Here is a 14,744-nt window from a genome sequence, read left to right on the forward strand (position 1 = left end):
CTCTCTAGCTCCCATTTCCTTATCTCTAAAATGGGAATAATACTACTTGCAACCGTCTCACAGAGTGTTGGTGAGGAAAACCTTTTGTAAACCTTAAAACTCTTTATAAATGGGTTAATAATAATTGCTTTCAAAGCTCCTTTCATGTACTTAAAACTTCTGTATTCTATGGTTCCAAGTAGCGCTGTGGTTGTTCTGTCTATACAGAAAGCTGACACATTCCTCAACCAACGACTAAGCCTAGCGAGTATGAGCACCTTCTTAAAGGGGTGGTTGAGGTGAGCAAGTAAGCTCCCCCAAAAGAGTTTCACCTACATCTAGTGAATCCGTCAGGATTACCCGTGCACCAGGAAAACAGAGGAAGATCCAATGGCTGCTGAAGAGTTGACTACTGTTTGCGGAACGCAGTTTTTGACATAGACACAAGAACCACAATTCCCGGCGAGCCCCACTCCTTACAGGCCTCCTCACAGACACCACCCCTTTACACTTCGGCTGCCCCTCCCGCCACCAACGTTGCATGCTGGGAATTGTAGTTCCAGCTTAGAGATTGAGGGCGGGGGTGGGGGGAAGAGGAAGGAAGGAGGAAGCTTAAACAGTTTCAGGAATGTACTTTTCCTCAGTATGAGCTCAGTATCAGCTAGATACTTCTCAACCCAATTGAGGTCCTACTGGGCCCCATAAGAGCAAAACCCTAAGAAATTACAAGAACTATTCTCCCACGGGACGGGGATATCCTGGAGACCAAATTCTCCGGATTGCCAATTCACGACCAGGGTAGTGTAGGGGCGGGACCCCCGGCCCCGGAAGGAGAGCGGTGATCGCTCCACCAGTCAACCGACGCCTCTTCCAGCCAGTTGGAGCCCTAAGGATTGGGCGGGGGGCGTGCTTTACGTCGGAGATTGGAAGAGAAAAGAAGGGCCGGCAGGATTGACAGGGAGTTCCGTTTGGGGCGGGGCTGCGGTCGCGGGGCCGCGCGTCGCGTCGGGGCGGCGTCGGGGACGCGCGCCTGGGGAAAGAGGTCGGCTGTGCGGGGCGGAGGGGGCTGGGCAATCTAGGGGAGTCGCGTCCCGGAGGCGGCGGCGGCGGTGGCGGCGTCTCTGGCGGAGGCGGAGAAGGAGGGCGGGGAAGGAGGATGGAACCAGCTTGGGGCTGGGGTTGGTGCTGAGACGCGGCGCTTCCCCTCGTACGGCTCCTGGAAGTTGTGCGGGTGTGAGCCGGACACCGGTGCCGCCTCTGCCGCTGCCGCTGCCGGCCGGGCTTGGCGGGAGAGCGGGTGGGTGGGAGGGGCCGCTGGGGCAGGCGGTGGTCGGGCGGGGAGGGGGGGAAGGGAAGGGGGAACGACCTGGGGAAGACGGAGCGGGCTCTGCGCCGGGCGGGCGGGCGGCGGCGGGGGGGCCAGCGGCCGCAGCCGCCGGGAGGACGCGAGGCGATGGAACAAGTGGAGATCCTGAGGAAATTCATCCAGAGGGTCCAGGCCATGAAGAGCCCGGACCACAATGGGGAAGACAACTTCGCCCGGGACTTCATGGTGAGTTCTGCCCCGCACCGCCCCCACCCTGCCCGGGGTCGCTTTGTGTGGCTGCCCGTGCTTGAGGAGGGGGTGTCAGCGAGAGCCAGGGGCGGCGGGGCAGACGCCAACCTGCCGGGCGTGGGGGGGCTCCCGGGGCCGTGGGGGGGTGGGGCAGCCGCCGCCCCGAGCTCTCGTCCCTCTCCCAGCCCCCTCCCGTGGAGCGGGAGTGGCTGCGAGGCGGTGTTCCCCCTCCCTTAGTCTTGGAGACCACCTATTGTTCCCCCGCTCCCCCCGTCTCGGGCACCCCTGAGGCTCTGACTAGGGGACTGGGGTAAGTGGAGGCTGAGTGATTTGGGCACCTTCTCTCCTGCCCTGAAGCCCCTCTTCCTTTGCCAGCCCAGTCTTTGCCTTTGAGTGCCTGGAAGGGTCCAGGGAGTGGGTGCTTCAGGTTGGCGTTTTCTTCCCAATCCTGGCGTTTCCTAGGGTGGAGGAAGGATTGGGGTGAAAAGAGAGAAGAGGGTGAAATTGGTGTGTAGGGAGCATTGAACTCCTAGGTGTCTTTCAAGCTCTTGGTGGTTATTGGGTGGGGAAGGACTTGACCATGCCCGGATATCTCAGGTTCTCCCCCAGCGTTTGGAGAAGGCATCTCCTTGAGAGATAACATGTTCAGTGTACAGAGATTCCTATAGCTTACTCCCTAGAACCCACATTTGAGGCGATGGTAGCTAGGGTCGGGGTGTGTGTGTGTGTGTGTGTGTGTGGTGTAGGGAGGGGAAGTAATGCTGAAGGAAGCCTTTTCCTAGGGGATTTTGTTGAAGGCAATGGAGGGGATGTGAATATCACTTCCTATCCGGGGTGGGGGTGGGGAACTTGGGAACAATAGTTCTGATGGGGCGGAGGCGATGGTACTCTGGACTGGAGGCCTGAACTGAGAAATAACCTTCCCCCCCCCCCCCCCAATTTTCTGTACGGACTGGGTGGGAGATGGTAAGGACATAGAGTTGTCTGCAGGTAGATTAGTTCAGCAGGTTATATATCTGGAGAAGGGGAGCTAATAGAGGCAACATCCTTCAATTTACTGTTCTCCCTCCCCCACTTTTTTTCTGTACAATGACCCCTCAAGAATTATTTCCCGTCCTGGGAGGAGGCGGTGGGAGGTGGCCGGTGGCTGCTGTTGCTCCTACGGATATTGCGCAAGACTCTGGGGCGTTGGAAACCCTGGAGGTCTGGGGAATGGAAGAGGAAGCGGGACTTTGGGAAGTGCTTACTCGTTCCAGTGGTGGTTTGGGGAGAGGGGGTTAAGAGCTGAGATCTGCTTGGGAAGGAGTTTGCTCCTGAGGGAGCAAATAGTCCCACAACTATATTTAGAAAATAAAAAAGATGTAGTGCTGGCATCCGTAGAAAGGGCTGGGTAGAAAACATCCAGAAGGAGAGAGAGATTTCTTTTAAGGCTCAGGTTATCCTTCGGCTAAAGCAAGAGTACCAACTGACTTGTAGTTAAAGCTTTAGAGCAGAATTCCCTACTTACATGTTGGTAAGGTGGATCCTAGATCGTATAATGAATTGTGATAACTTTACAGAGCCTTGTTATTTTTCGGTTTTTTTTCTATGAAACCAATAACAATAAGATAAGGAACTAAGATGTGTCGATGACCATAGTTTGAAGCTTATGTGGAAATTGTAGATTTGGGCTGGAGTGATAAAGTTTTGCCCAAGAGGAAAAAAAAAAAAGTATGGCAAGTGGTTTAACCCTATCAGCTGGAAATGGCTATTTCTCCTTGATTTGTGTATTTCATTCATTATGTTTCTGTGCTTTTTATTTGAGAAGTAGAGCTACGTTTAAGGAGGAAAGTGTGCATATTATTTTCTATTTTGTTTCTTTTGATGAGAATTTTCAATATTGAGATAATTTGAAATGGGGTCATTCTTCACAGTAACTGGGATTTGAGGAGGTCCTATTTTTAATTTTTTTTTTTTTACTACACCAGGATGGATGAAGGAAGATGTTTACTTTAAAATATAAACTTCCAGAAATAACTTTTTTCAGTGCTTCTTTCTCCATATGTTTTCTTGTTATTCTGTCTCTTCTTGTATACTTTTATCTACTTCATTAAATGCTTGCGACTTCTCTTTATGAAGGAGAAAGATTACATAAGTTAGTGATTTGGTACATGTAGTTTTATGATCGTTACCTCAAGTTCATGTTCCCAGTACTAGTATCTTTTTAGGGAACTGTGAAATACCTTTTGGGACTTTTCTTGTATTCCTTTGAAAGTTTCTTCCTTACCTGAATTGTGTTAGAGGCCATTTTTCTCTCATTGCCCTTGGGGAAGAACACTTTTGTACTCTACATTTTAGACACAAGTCTATAATGAAAATATTTTATTTCTAAGTACATCTGCTTAGAGAGAAACAAAAAAAAATTCAATCTCAGTTTGCTTGCATAATTGTAAGGCATTGCTTGGTGACTCCAGTTTCAAGGTTTGATGACTAAGGTCTATCTCATCACACCAACTCTAAAACCAAAAGGAGGGAACTTATCTGATTGCTTTATGTTCATTCTTGACTAAGAGGTAGCCAAACTTGATTGTCAAATATTGTGATGCAGTTTCTTCCTCTCCTGAGATTGGCATATGTGTGGCTATATGTAAATAAATTCTGTAAAACTTATCTGTTGCCATAGCAAGGGATTTATAAGCTTATTGGACATCACCTTAGAAATCATCTAGTGCAACCCATTCATTATACAGATTTGTTTAAATTCCACTTACTGTTATTTAAGGACTGACTATGTGCAAGCCACTCTGCTAGAGTTATGACAAAAACCCCAAATCGTTCTTATAATGGGATCATAAATTTAGGGCTCAAAAAGACCTTTGAGGTAGTCAGGTGTTCAGTTCTGCACTTGAGGAAACTGAAGCCTAGTGAAGTATCTTCCCCATGATCACTGAGGGGTAGTGAATAGCAGTACTGGAATTTGAACTGTCCAAATCTAGTGCTCCTTCCACTACACCATTGTGATCTCTCCTCAGAACTTATATTGCACTGGTGAAAATACTGGGGCCCAAAGAGATTGTGGCTTGCTTCAGGTTACATTTATATATAGTGTTCAAACCCTTGTCTTCTCACTGGATCAAGTGCTTTTTCCAGAAATTTGAGATAAGGATCTGTATATTTTCTGCTGTTAGGTCCTGGCAGTGCATTGTACAGATGGGCCTTCTAGGTGGAAATCTTGTGTAATACGTCGATCTGGAGTTTGAGAGGGAAGTTGTGTAAATGTGTGCGTGTGTGAGAGAGAACCGTTTCTGTAAAAGAAGATTGTTGAAACAATGAGACATTTTTTGGAGAGAGTGTAGACATGTAAAGAGAGAGGGTCACATCCAGTCCTAAGAGGTTGAGAAAAGAAAGAGTAATGGGGTGAGAGATAGCTTAGAATTAATTTTTACCCTAAAACTCATTATTAATATAGATTTTTAAACTACATTTTGAAAGGGATTATTATATAGTACAACTGGCAGTGGCAGTGGCGTTAGGTCAGCAGGTTCAACACCATCATTTTATAATTTATACATTTTATAAAAAGTCCAAAGGTGGGTGGGTAACTTGCACCACTTGTTAGTGGCAGAACTAGGGCTAGAACTTTTTAGTAGATGAATCTTGAAAAATGTTTACAATTTATTGATCCCTACACTAGCTAATTGGGTGACAATGGGCAAGCTTCAGTTTACAGTTTACTCATCTGTAAACTAAGATCCTTGTACTGTCTCCTCACAGGGTTGCTGTGAGAAAAGCCTTTTGTAAATCTTAAAAGGCTATATAAACTAGCTATTCAAGTATGGAGAAACAGCAGAAAATTACATATCAGAAGATAACTGTAGAAACAGCCATATTGAGATTGCAGGCAATTATCACACCTAGGGGAAAAAAATTTAAAACATATTTGTATTTACGGGTTAGAAGAATTTAATAAAGCCAATGCCAATAGTACTATCTGTAGCAAGTTTTTATAATATTAATAGGGATAAATTCTTGTTTTAATTTTTTTGGGTAGCATATAGCAATTAAAATGATACAGTTGAGCAAATGAGAGAAGCCTTGTAGATAGGTTCAAATAATCTTTAAGACTTAGCCATGCTTTGATGTTATCATAGCAGTAATGCTATTTCATGATACTGATAATGAAAAAGTACAGGAATAGTACAGGGTAACTTTGTTGAATTAAAAATTATAACTTATGGAATAACACTTTAAAACTTACTCCTTTTTTCATTATCTTGGCTTGGAAACTTTTATGTAAATGAATAAGGGTAGAAGGATTGTTTGAATGAAAGGGTTTTTTCTAGGTGCTTACTAGGGTAGTCCTTGGACATTTAATCCTTTTGTGACCTTGGTCTAGTCAATTAACCTCTTGGTTCACCAGGCAGTTCCTTAATAAGTACTTTTTGGTATTGCTGTATTGTTGGCTGGGGATTTAAAAGAGAGAAACAAAATAGCCCTTTGCTTATAATTATGGGGAAAAGGGGACACCAAGATACAGTGTGTACACCCAGCTACTGTAATATGGATAGGGAACATAGGAAAGAAAGAGATCTAGGAATATTTGAATTGAGAAATAAAACACTTTTTAGTTGAAGGGATGGTGGTACCATAGCTGAGCCTTGAAGGAATTATAAGAATTCTCTGAATAGCAGGATTTTTTCACCTCAATATTTTTGAAATTAAGGGCATAAAAGTACGAAACATGGGGTTAGTACTCTGCTCGTTAGATAGAAGTTAAAAATAAAAATTTAAATGAATTGACTCACCCCACTAAGCAAGATACTGAGAAGGTATGCATGCTAGTGATTGATGTTAACTTTCTGGGAAGTCTTTGGTAAGAGATCTGAGAAGGAAATGTTGATTATTTTTCCGCTACATAAAATATTTTATTTCTTTTAAAAATTAAAGAAGTTTATTGATGCTTTTAACTGCCATTTCTAGAATAAAACATTACATTTTAGGTCATTCTCATTACTCAAACTATTGTTAAAGCCAATTAGTGGTAACAACCAAGAAATAAATGCAAAGTCAAAACCTTGTACAAATCCGAAGGTTAAGAAAAGGCAAACTTTAGTCATGGTGTAAATTAATGAAATCAGAGTACCTAGATAGATCTTGCACCAACAGGGTGTGGTTTCATGGGGAACCAATTTTATTATAAGAAAGTGTTGATGACAGTAATGACTGCTCTGAGGCTCGGGGGTCACCTGCATTTTGAAGGTGTTTCTTGTGTAAAGAAAAAAAAAATCAGCGTTTATAAAGCATTTTGAACACGGCCAAAACATTTAGGGGTAACCTAACTACAATTACGTAGATAGTCCTAAGCAGAGAATCCCTTTGTCTTGGAATCTTTGGGTAGAGAGTAGAGATTTTACTGAGTTTAGCTGACAAAAAAAAATCCCTCATATTGATGTGTTTCTAAAGAAAAATTGGCATGAATGCTGTGAAGAGCTAATTTATGGAATCTAAATTTAATCAGAATTCAAAAGCAAATGGACTTTCCAATATTAAAGTTATACATGTATTTACGATGGGATTTAATCTATGAATTTCTGTTGACTCTTAAAAAATTACATTGTGCTTGCTAGATTTCTGAAGTTTATAGGATTAATTTGTAGAATAATCCTTAAATGGTAATATTTGTTTAAAAAAAAGTGCCATAGTGCTTTGTGTTTATTCCCTTTCCTCTTTCCTAGTTCTAATTCATCATAAATATATCTTGTATATATGTCATATAGGGGAGAGACTAGAAGTAGGTAAAAATAACATGGTCATACAAACACTCTGAAGGTCCATAGTCAAAATAGGGGAAGATATGGTTGACCAAAGAGGGATGGTTGGAGATTAACGTGCTTAAGTCTGGCTGCTTCTCCAACATTTTTAAAAGAAGCTAGAGGTTGCTTTTTAATGAAAAGAGACAGGTTTTTTTTAATTATTCAGGTAATATTTGGTTAAATATTTAGAAGTACATGGTCAGACATTTGGATTTGATGGGAAATTGGGGAGTATAATATTCATAGCTTCACAGTTTAATATTCATAGCTTCAGAGAATGTTTAGAGGTAGCTAAGTGGCATAGTGGATGGAGTTAACATCTGTGTTCAAAATTGACCTAAGACACTTGCCAACTGTGACTCTGGGCAAGACCGTTGATCTTTGCCTCAGTTTCCTCATCTGTAATACGGTGATAATAGCTAACTCCCAGGGTTGCTTTGAGGATATTTGTAAAGCTCTTTACAACCTAGCTTTGCATAGCTAGTATATGAATATTAGCTATCATAATTATTATTCTTGAGAAAGTTTTTGCGACAGTGTAGTAGGTAGAGGGAGTGAGGAAAAGGCAGTGAAACTGACTAGGGTTTACTTATACTGTAAAGATAATAATTGAACAAAATGCAGTAAATTATTTTATGGTCTTGTTTAATTAAATTTAAAGCTTATGATGGGTTTATCAGTTATTACTATAAATTTATATTTTGCTCTCATAAAATTTTCTTCTAAAAAAGCTCTAATGGTTTTTAGAGTCATTGACACTTTCTAGTACTCCTCTTCCTCCACCCCCAACCCCCACACTTCTTTATAACAAAGAAGTACAGTTAAGCAAAACAAACTGACACATAGACTTATGTCTGAGAGCATCTGCCTGATTATGCATGTGTAGTCTTACCATCTTTCAACTGAAAGGAAATATGTTGCATCATCAGTCAGGCCTCTGGAGTTAAGATTGGTCACTTCATTTGATTTGAGTTCTGATGTCTTTTAGTATTGTTTCCCTTTATTTGGTCATGGTCATTGTATATATTTTCTTAGTTATGCATAGTTGCATTGTGCATCTTTTCATGTAAGTTTTACTAGGTTTCTTTAAATACTTACATGTTTTATTTTCTATAGTACTATTCCATGACTTATATTACAGTTATAAGCCATTTTCTAATTGACATCTACTTTGTTTCTGGTGTTTTTCTACCACAAAAATATTGTTATTAATATAACTTTTCCTAATTTGCTGGGTATGGGGTGTATAACCTTAGAATTGTTTTAATGTGCTCTCGTGACTTCAAACAACATTGTTTCTTATGGTGGTTGATAGATGTATTTCTTATTTTGAAAATTTTATATTGTTGGACCACTTACCCACTAGGGCTATCGGTTAACTACATATTTTGGCATCAGTGCTTTATCAGTATTTGATAGAAAGATTTTCCCCTGAATTTCCAGTTTTTCTTCTCAATTGTCAAATTGAATTTGTTTGTGCAAAGCTTTTCAGTTTTATAAAATAAAAAATTATCTGCTTTGTCTTTTGTCCTTTATCCCTTGTCTTGGTTATATGGATTTCCCCAAACCATAGATTAGAAAGGTATTTTTTTCTATTCTCCTAGTTTTGTTTTTATGACATGACCTTTTAAGTTCACTTATACCCTTGGAAATTATTTTGGATTACGGCATAAGATGATCATATAAACCTAATTGCTGCCAAATAGCTTTTCAGTTTTTTGTTCTAGTTCTTGTTAATTTGAGAGTTCTTCATTTAATTCAGATTCTTGGATTTATTGAACACTAACCTACTCTGTTCATTGCCGTGTTTTTTGGTTATCTGCTCTATTCCAGTGATGTATTTTTTTTTTAACCAGAAAAGAATATTTTTGATAATTACTACTTTATAGTATGCTTTGAGATATTGTAATGCTAAGGACCTTTTACTCCTAATTTTTTATTACTTCCTTTAAGATTATTTATTTTGTTTTTCTAAAGGAAGTTTTAGTTTTTTTTCCTTCTTACTGTTAAATTGATTTTGTTTGTGCAAAACTTTTTAATTAAAAAAAGAATCAGAAATGGTCTTTAATTCTACGGAGTAAATCCCCTTGGAAGTTTGGCGTAACTAAGTGTAAATTTATAATGCAATTTTAGGCAGTGAAGATCTCGTTTTTCCCCTTCACTTTTTGATCAGACAAGCAAATGGTTTGTATGTTTGATGGGCCTTTAAAAAAAAAATCTAGCTCTTAGTTCAATTTATTATTTCCGTAGTCTTTTTGTGTTCAATTCTATTTCTTTGATTTTCAAGACTTGTGTATTTCTGTTTGTTTTGGGATTATTAGTTTATTTGCTTCATAGTTTTGGGAGTTGTATGCTTAATTCATTGATCTTTATTTTCAAGTTTTCCTTATTGATTCCTATGTTTATTATATTACCTATAAAGAAAGTATATAATACATTTGCTTAATGTTTGGGGTCTCCTCAGAAGGGATTAACAGTCCTTTTTTTTTTTTTAGAAGACTTGATTTTATATAGTTTAGCTCTTTGAATGTTTTAAAATTTATTTACTTCCCTTTCTTCCCAAGTTTCTTTTTTCTACTATCTTTGACTTTCTAAGAGCCTACAAGTAGAAGTAACCAATTTTGTAAAGTCCATTTTTCCTTACCGTAAGTTTAATTCTCAAATTTCTAAGAATAAGATTGCTGGTTTTGTGTCTTTACTTTTTAGTGTTATATTAGGATCCTTTATTTCCTCTCTTTTTGATCTTGTGTAATTCTGACAGGTTCCTTAATATTTATGTATTTTCCTACCCATTATTAATAATTTCTCTTTATCATAGGAGATCAGGACTTTGGTGATTACAGTTCTTGTTCTTTAAATTTGGGATTTCTGTTTTTCTTTTTGGTTGTGACCTGTGTATTTTCACTTTGTCATCTAATACCGGTTTTAGGTGAAAAAAAGCTGAGAAAAGATAGTAAATGTTGAATGATAGAATAGTCACTATGTAAAAGGATATCTATAGGTTGGAATAATGGGGTAACAAAACATGAAATAGGAATGCATATAAAGCTCTACATTTGCATTTTAAAAGTCAGTTGGATGCATTTATAATTTTTAGTAGCTTTGTGTCAGTATTCGTAACCTTGTCAGATTCAGACTTTAGTGTCATGGCTTTTCTTTTAAAGAAAGCAAAGATTTTTTTTAAAAAGTTTAACATTTAACATCAAACAATTAAGCTTCCTTAGTAACTACGCAATTAATTTCTGCATGAAAGATGAGTCACTCTCCAAATATCTATTAAAATATTTTTGTGCATTGATTCCTAATTCATTTTTTCATGACCATGGTTGGTGTGGGTGTTTTTCTATTATTTTACAAAAGTCCTGAGACCTTTTTGTTTTTCTCACATTTTTCAGTCTCTGCATTATAGTTTTCCATTACATTAGTGAACCACAATATTTCAACTGTAATTTTGCTGTTGAATATTTAGGTTGCTTCCAGTTTTTTACAATTACATAATGCTGCCATGAAAATCTTTTAGGAGATAGTTCTTTTTGTTCTTGATAATAATTCATAATGTATTCCTAGTAATGCAATTATTAGGTCAGAGGTCATGATTGTTTTTTGTAATTTACCATGTTCTGCCAGAGTGCTCTCCAAAAAGATCCCACAAGTTGGCAGTTCAGCCAGCAATGAATGTGAGTGTATACTTGCATTGAGTTTTATTGCTTTTGATTGTTTTCACCAATTAGATGGATGTGAGGTGGTACTTCAGAGCAGTGAGGTGGTACTTCAGATTTTGATTTTCATCTCTTTTTTCCAAATGATTTTCACAATGTGTTTTCCTCACATGAAAATCGTTTATTGACTTCATCTGTTATGAATTAGGAATTCCCATTTTTATTTCCTTATGTATTTAAGGTGTCAGGTTTTTAATCTCTTTTGCCACTCATATTTTCCCCAATCTACTATTGTTTATTTTAAATACATTGTCTTTCTTATTATAAGTTCTAAGGTTGCCTGTCCATCCTCTTTCTCATTTTTAGGGAGAAAATGTTAATTGCTATATTGGAGTGATGTGTAAGATTTTGTGAGAACACTACAACTCTGATATGGACCGTTCTAGAGTTCTGAAAGTATGTTTACTGGTATCACATAGATATGAATTGCTTTAAATTTGTTCTTCCCATTCAACTTTGATTTCAAGATGCCAACAAATCTCTTAATGCATCTAGTAAATAATCGAATAAATAAATAAATAAATAAATAAATGCATTGTCTTTGTAGTATAGAAATATTTATATTTTGATTTAGTCAAACACATCTGTTTTATCACAAATCCTTCTATTGAGTGAAAATTTTTTTTACCTCTCTACAGTCAGGAAAATCCTTTTGTATTCCTGACATCATTTTTTGAAGTTGTTTTATGCGTACATACACACACATGCACATGCACACGCATGCAATGCACATGTCTTATCCTGTTGAGTAAGGTATAGTGTTTTTTTTTAAGTTTAACAGATGACCCTTGAACATTGGGTTAGGAAGGTGCTATATAATTTAATAGTTTCACATGGTAAACCCCTACTTATTTGGAATTCTCCTCCTCTAACACATGAGTTAAATAGAAACATAGTGAGTGTAGGTTTTTTTTTTAACTTGAGCGATTAAATATTTTCAGATTTTTTAATATTAAAATGGTGCCACTGGAGTTTCAGTATGACACACGAAAAGAAATCTTATTTCCTTAGTATTTCTACAGTTTAGTTAATGAAATATACATATTACTAAAGGAAGAGAAACATGGTAGCCTGGAAAGATGGTGCAATCTTGAGCTTAATTAAAAGGCATAATGTCTTAGACTAGGAAAGGAATAGCTCTATTGTACTCTGTTCTGGTCAGATCACATTTGCAGTATTGTGTTCAGTTCTAGACAGCTCTATTTGGGAGAGGATATTGATTAAATTAGAGAGTATTTCGAGTGGGCAGCCAGAATAGTAAAGGGCCCTGAAATCATACCACCTAAGTAAAAATCATTAAAATAGTTGGGGGTATTTAGCTTGGTGAAGATAAGACTTATTGAGGACATGCTGTAAATGAATATTTCAGGGTTTATCATATGGAAGAAGTAAATTTATTCTTCATGATTCCAGAAGGCAGAACTTAGCAATGAATGGGAGTTATAAACAGACTTGTAAGGAAAAACTTATCACTAGAAGTCTTTAAAGGCTGTATGCTCACTTGTCAACTGTGAATTAAAGAGGAAATTCTTGTTTGTGTATGAGTTGGGCTAGAAAGGGTTCTGAGCCCTGTTCAATATGTGGAAATTGCTTGGTTCTCTGGTTTTATATTCAGTTTTTAAAATTTTGAGGCAGTGTGGTTAGTTAGTTGAGCCTTTCCATCACCCTTCCCCGCATAGTCCAAAATACTAAAGTAAAAACACAATAGTAAAATGGGGTGTCTGAAGAGAACTTAGTAGCTTTAAGGAAAAAACTATTGTAGAAAGATTGAAATTATAAAGAACAGTACTAGTGGAATGTAAAGTAAGATTCGGTTTGCTAAATGGAACTAAAAAGATAACCTAAATTAAACTTTTCTCAACCAAGAAGAGGGTATTGATAATGAAAAACTTGTTTTTTATGGAACCAGTGCCTATTGCTTAATTCTTATGAAATAATTGCCATAATTTTTTTAAATGATACTTGTTATAAAAACAATTCATTATTACATAGCCTGAGTTCCTTGTATTAATTTCTATGAAATGTTTGAACAATAAATTGAATATATTGTACATCATAAAATAGGATCTGATGAATTTGTTTCCAAATTGTGGCCTTAAGAGTGTTTAAAAGCATTATCTCTTGAGTGTTACAGTAGAACTTTTCTGGGAGTGGTGGTATGTGCCTGTAATTCTTGCTAGTGGGGATGGTGAGGATGGTGATCAGGGCTCTGGAATTCTGGTGTACAGAAGGGTTAAAATGCATCATTAGGTGACCACATTCGGGCATAAATATGAGGAGTCCGAGGGGCAGAGCCAAGATGGTGGCTGAAAAAGAGGGACTCACTTAAGCTGTCCCCCAAATTCCTCCAAACACCTGTAAAAAATAGCTCTGAACAAATTATAGACGTACAGAACCCACAAATAACAGTGGGAAACAAGTCTCTAGCCCAAGACGGCCTGGATGGTTGCTTTTTTGGTGACAAAGAAGATCAAAACATACAGCCAAAAGAAGTCAACAAAGTCAAAGAGCCTACATCAGAAGCCTCCAAGAAAAATATGAATTGATCTCAACCAATGGAAGAGCTCAAAAAGGATTTGGAAAATCAAGTAAGAGAAGTAGAGGAAAAAATTGGGAAGAGAAATGAGAGTGACGCAAGAAAATCATGAAAAACAAGTCAACAGCTTGCTAAAGGAGCCGCCCACCCCCCCACCCCCTGAAAAAAAATACTGAAGAAAATAACACCTTAAAAAATAGACTAAATTATGTCTCCTGGATCTATTTTCCAGGTCAGTGGTTTTTCCAATGAGATATTTCACATTGTCTTGCACTTTTTCATTCCTTTGGCCCTGCTTCTCTCTGCTATTTTGTGGGTTCTGCAGTTCTAGAATTAGTTCAGAGCCATTTTTAATAGGTGTTTGAAGGGTCCTGGGGGAGAGCCCTAGACAAGTCCCTGCTTTCCAGCTGCCATCTTGGCCCCCCCCCCCCCCATTTAAAAATTTTTGCACTACCTGAAAGCCATGGTCAAAAAAAGAGCCTAGACATCATCTTTCAAGAAATTAACAAAGAAAACTGCCCTCTTATTTTAGAAACAGGGTAAAATGGGAATTGGAAGAATCCACCAATAACTTGCTGAAAGAGATCCTAAATGGAAAACTGCTAGAAATTTAGCCAAATTCCAGAGTTCCAAGGTCAAGGAGAAAATATCATAAGTAGCCAGAAAGAAACAATTCGAGTATTGTGGAAATACAATCAGGATAACACAAGATCTAGCAACTTCTACCTTAAGGGATCGAAGGGCTTGGAATATGATATTCCAGAGGTCAAAGGAGCTAGGATTAAAACCAAGAATCACCTACCCAGCAAAATTAAGTATAGTGCTCCAAGGCAAAATATGGATTTTTCAATAAAATAGCGGACTTTCAAGCTTTCTTGATGATAAGACCAGAGCTGAATAGAAAATCTGACCTAATACAAGAATCAAGAGAAGCACGAAAAGGTGAACAAACAGGAAAGAGAAATCATAAGGAACTTAATAAAGTTGAACCATTTTGTTTACATTCCTACATGGAAAGATGATATTTGTAACTCATGATACCTTTCTCGGTATTAGGGTCATTGAAGGGAATATACATATGTATGTATATATGTACATATATGTATATATAGGCAGAGGGCACAGGGTGAATTGAATATGAAGGGATGATATCTAAAAAAAAA

The 14,744-nt window shown here is 38.3% G+C and overlaps 1 protein-coding gene across 2 annotated transcripts in view; it reads left to right on the forward strand.

Annotated features, from left to right (window-relative positions):
* The first annotated feature begins 1,384 nt into the window (after positions 1 to 1,384).
* PTPN12 (protein tyrosine phosphatase non-receptor type 12) overlaps positions 1,385 to 14,744 on the forward strand; it is a 97,720-nt gene continuing 84,360 nt past the window's right edge. Inside the window, exon 1 of one of the 2 annotated variants that reach the window (XM_036760301.1) lies at positions 1,385 to 1,531. In XM_036760301.1, coding sequence (XP_036616196.1) covers positions 1,433 to 1,531 — 99 coding nt within the window. In that variant the 5' untranslated portion in view covers positions 1,385 to 1,432. The remainder of the gene's footprint in view (positions 1,532 to 14,744) is intronic. The other variant, XM_036760300.1, reaches the window with a different exon arrangement.

This window comes from Trichosurus vulpecula, chromosome 5 (genome assembly GCF_011100635.1).
Source record: "Trichosurus vulpecula isolate mTriVul1 chromosome 5, mTriVul1.pri, whole genome shotgun sequence".
Lineage (NCBI taxonomy): Eukaryota > Metazoa > Chordata > Mammalia > Diprotodontia > Phalangeridae > Trichosurus > Trichosurus vulpecula.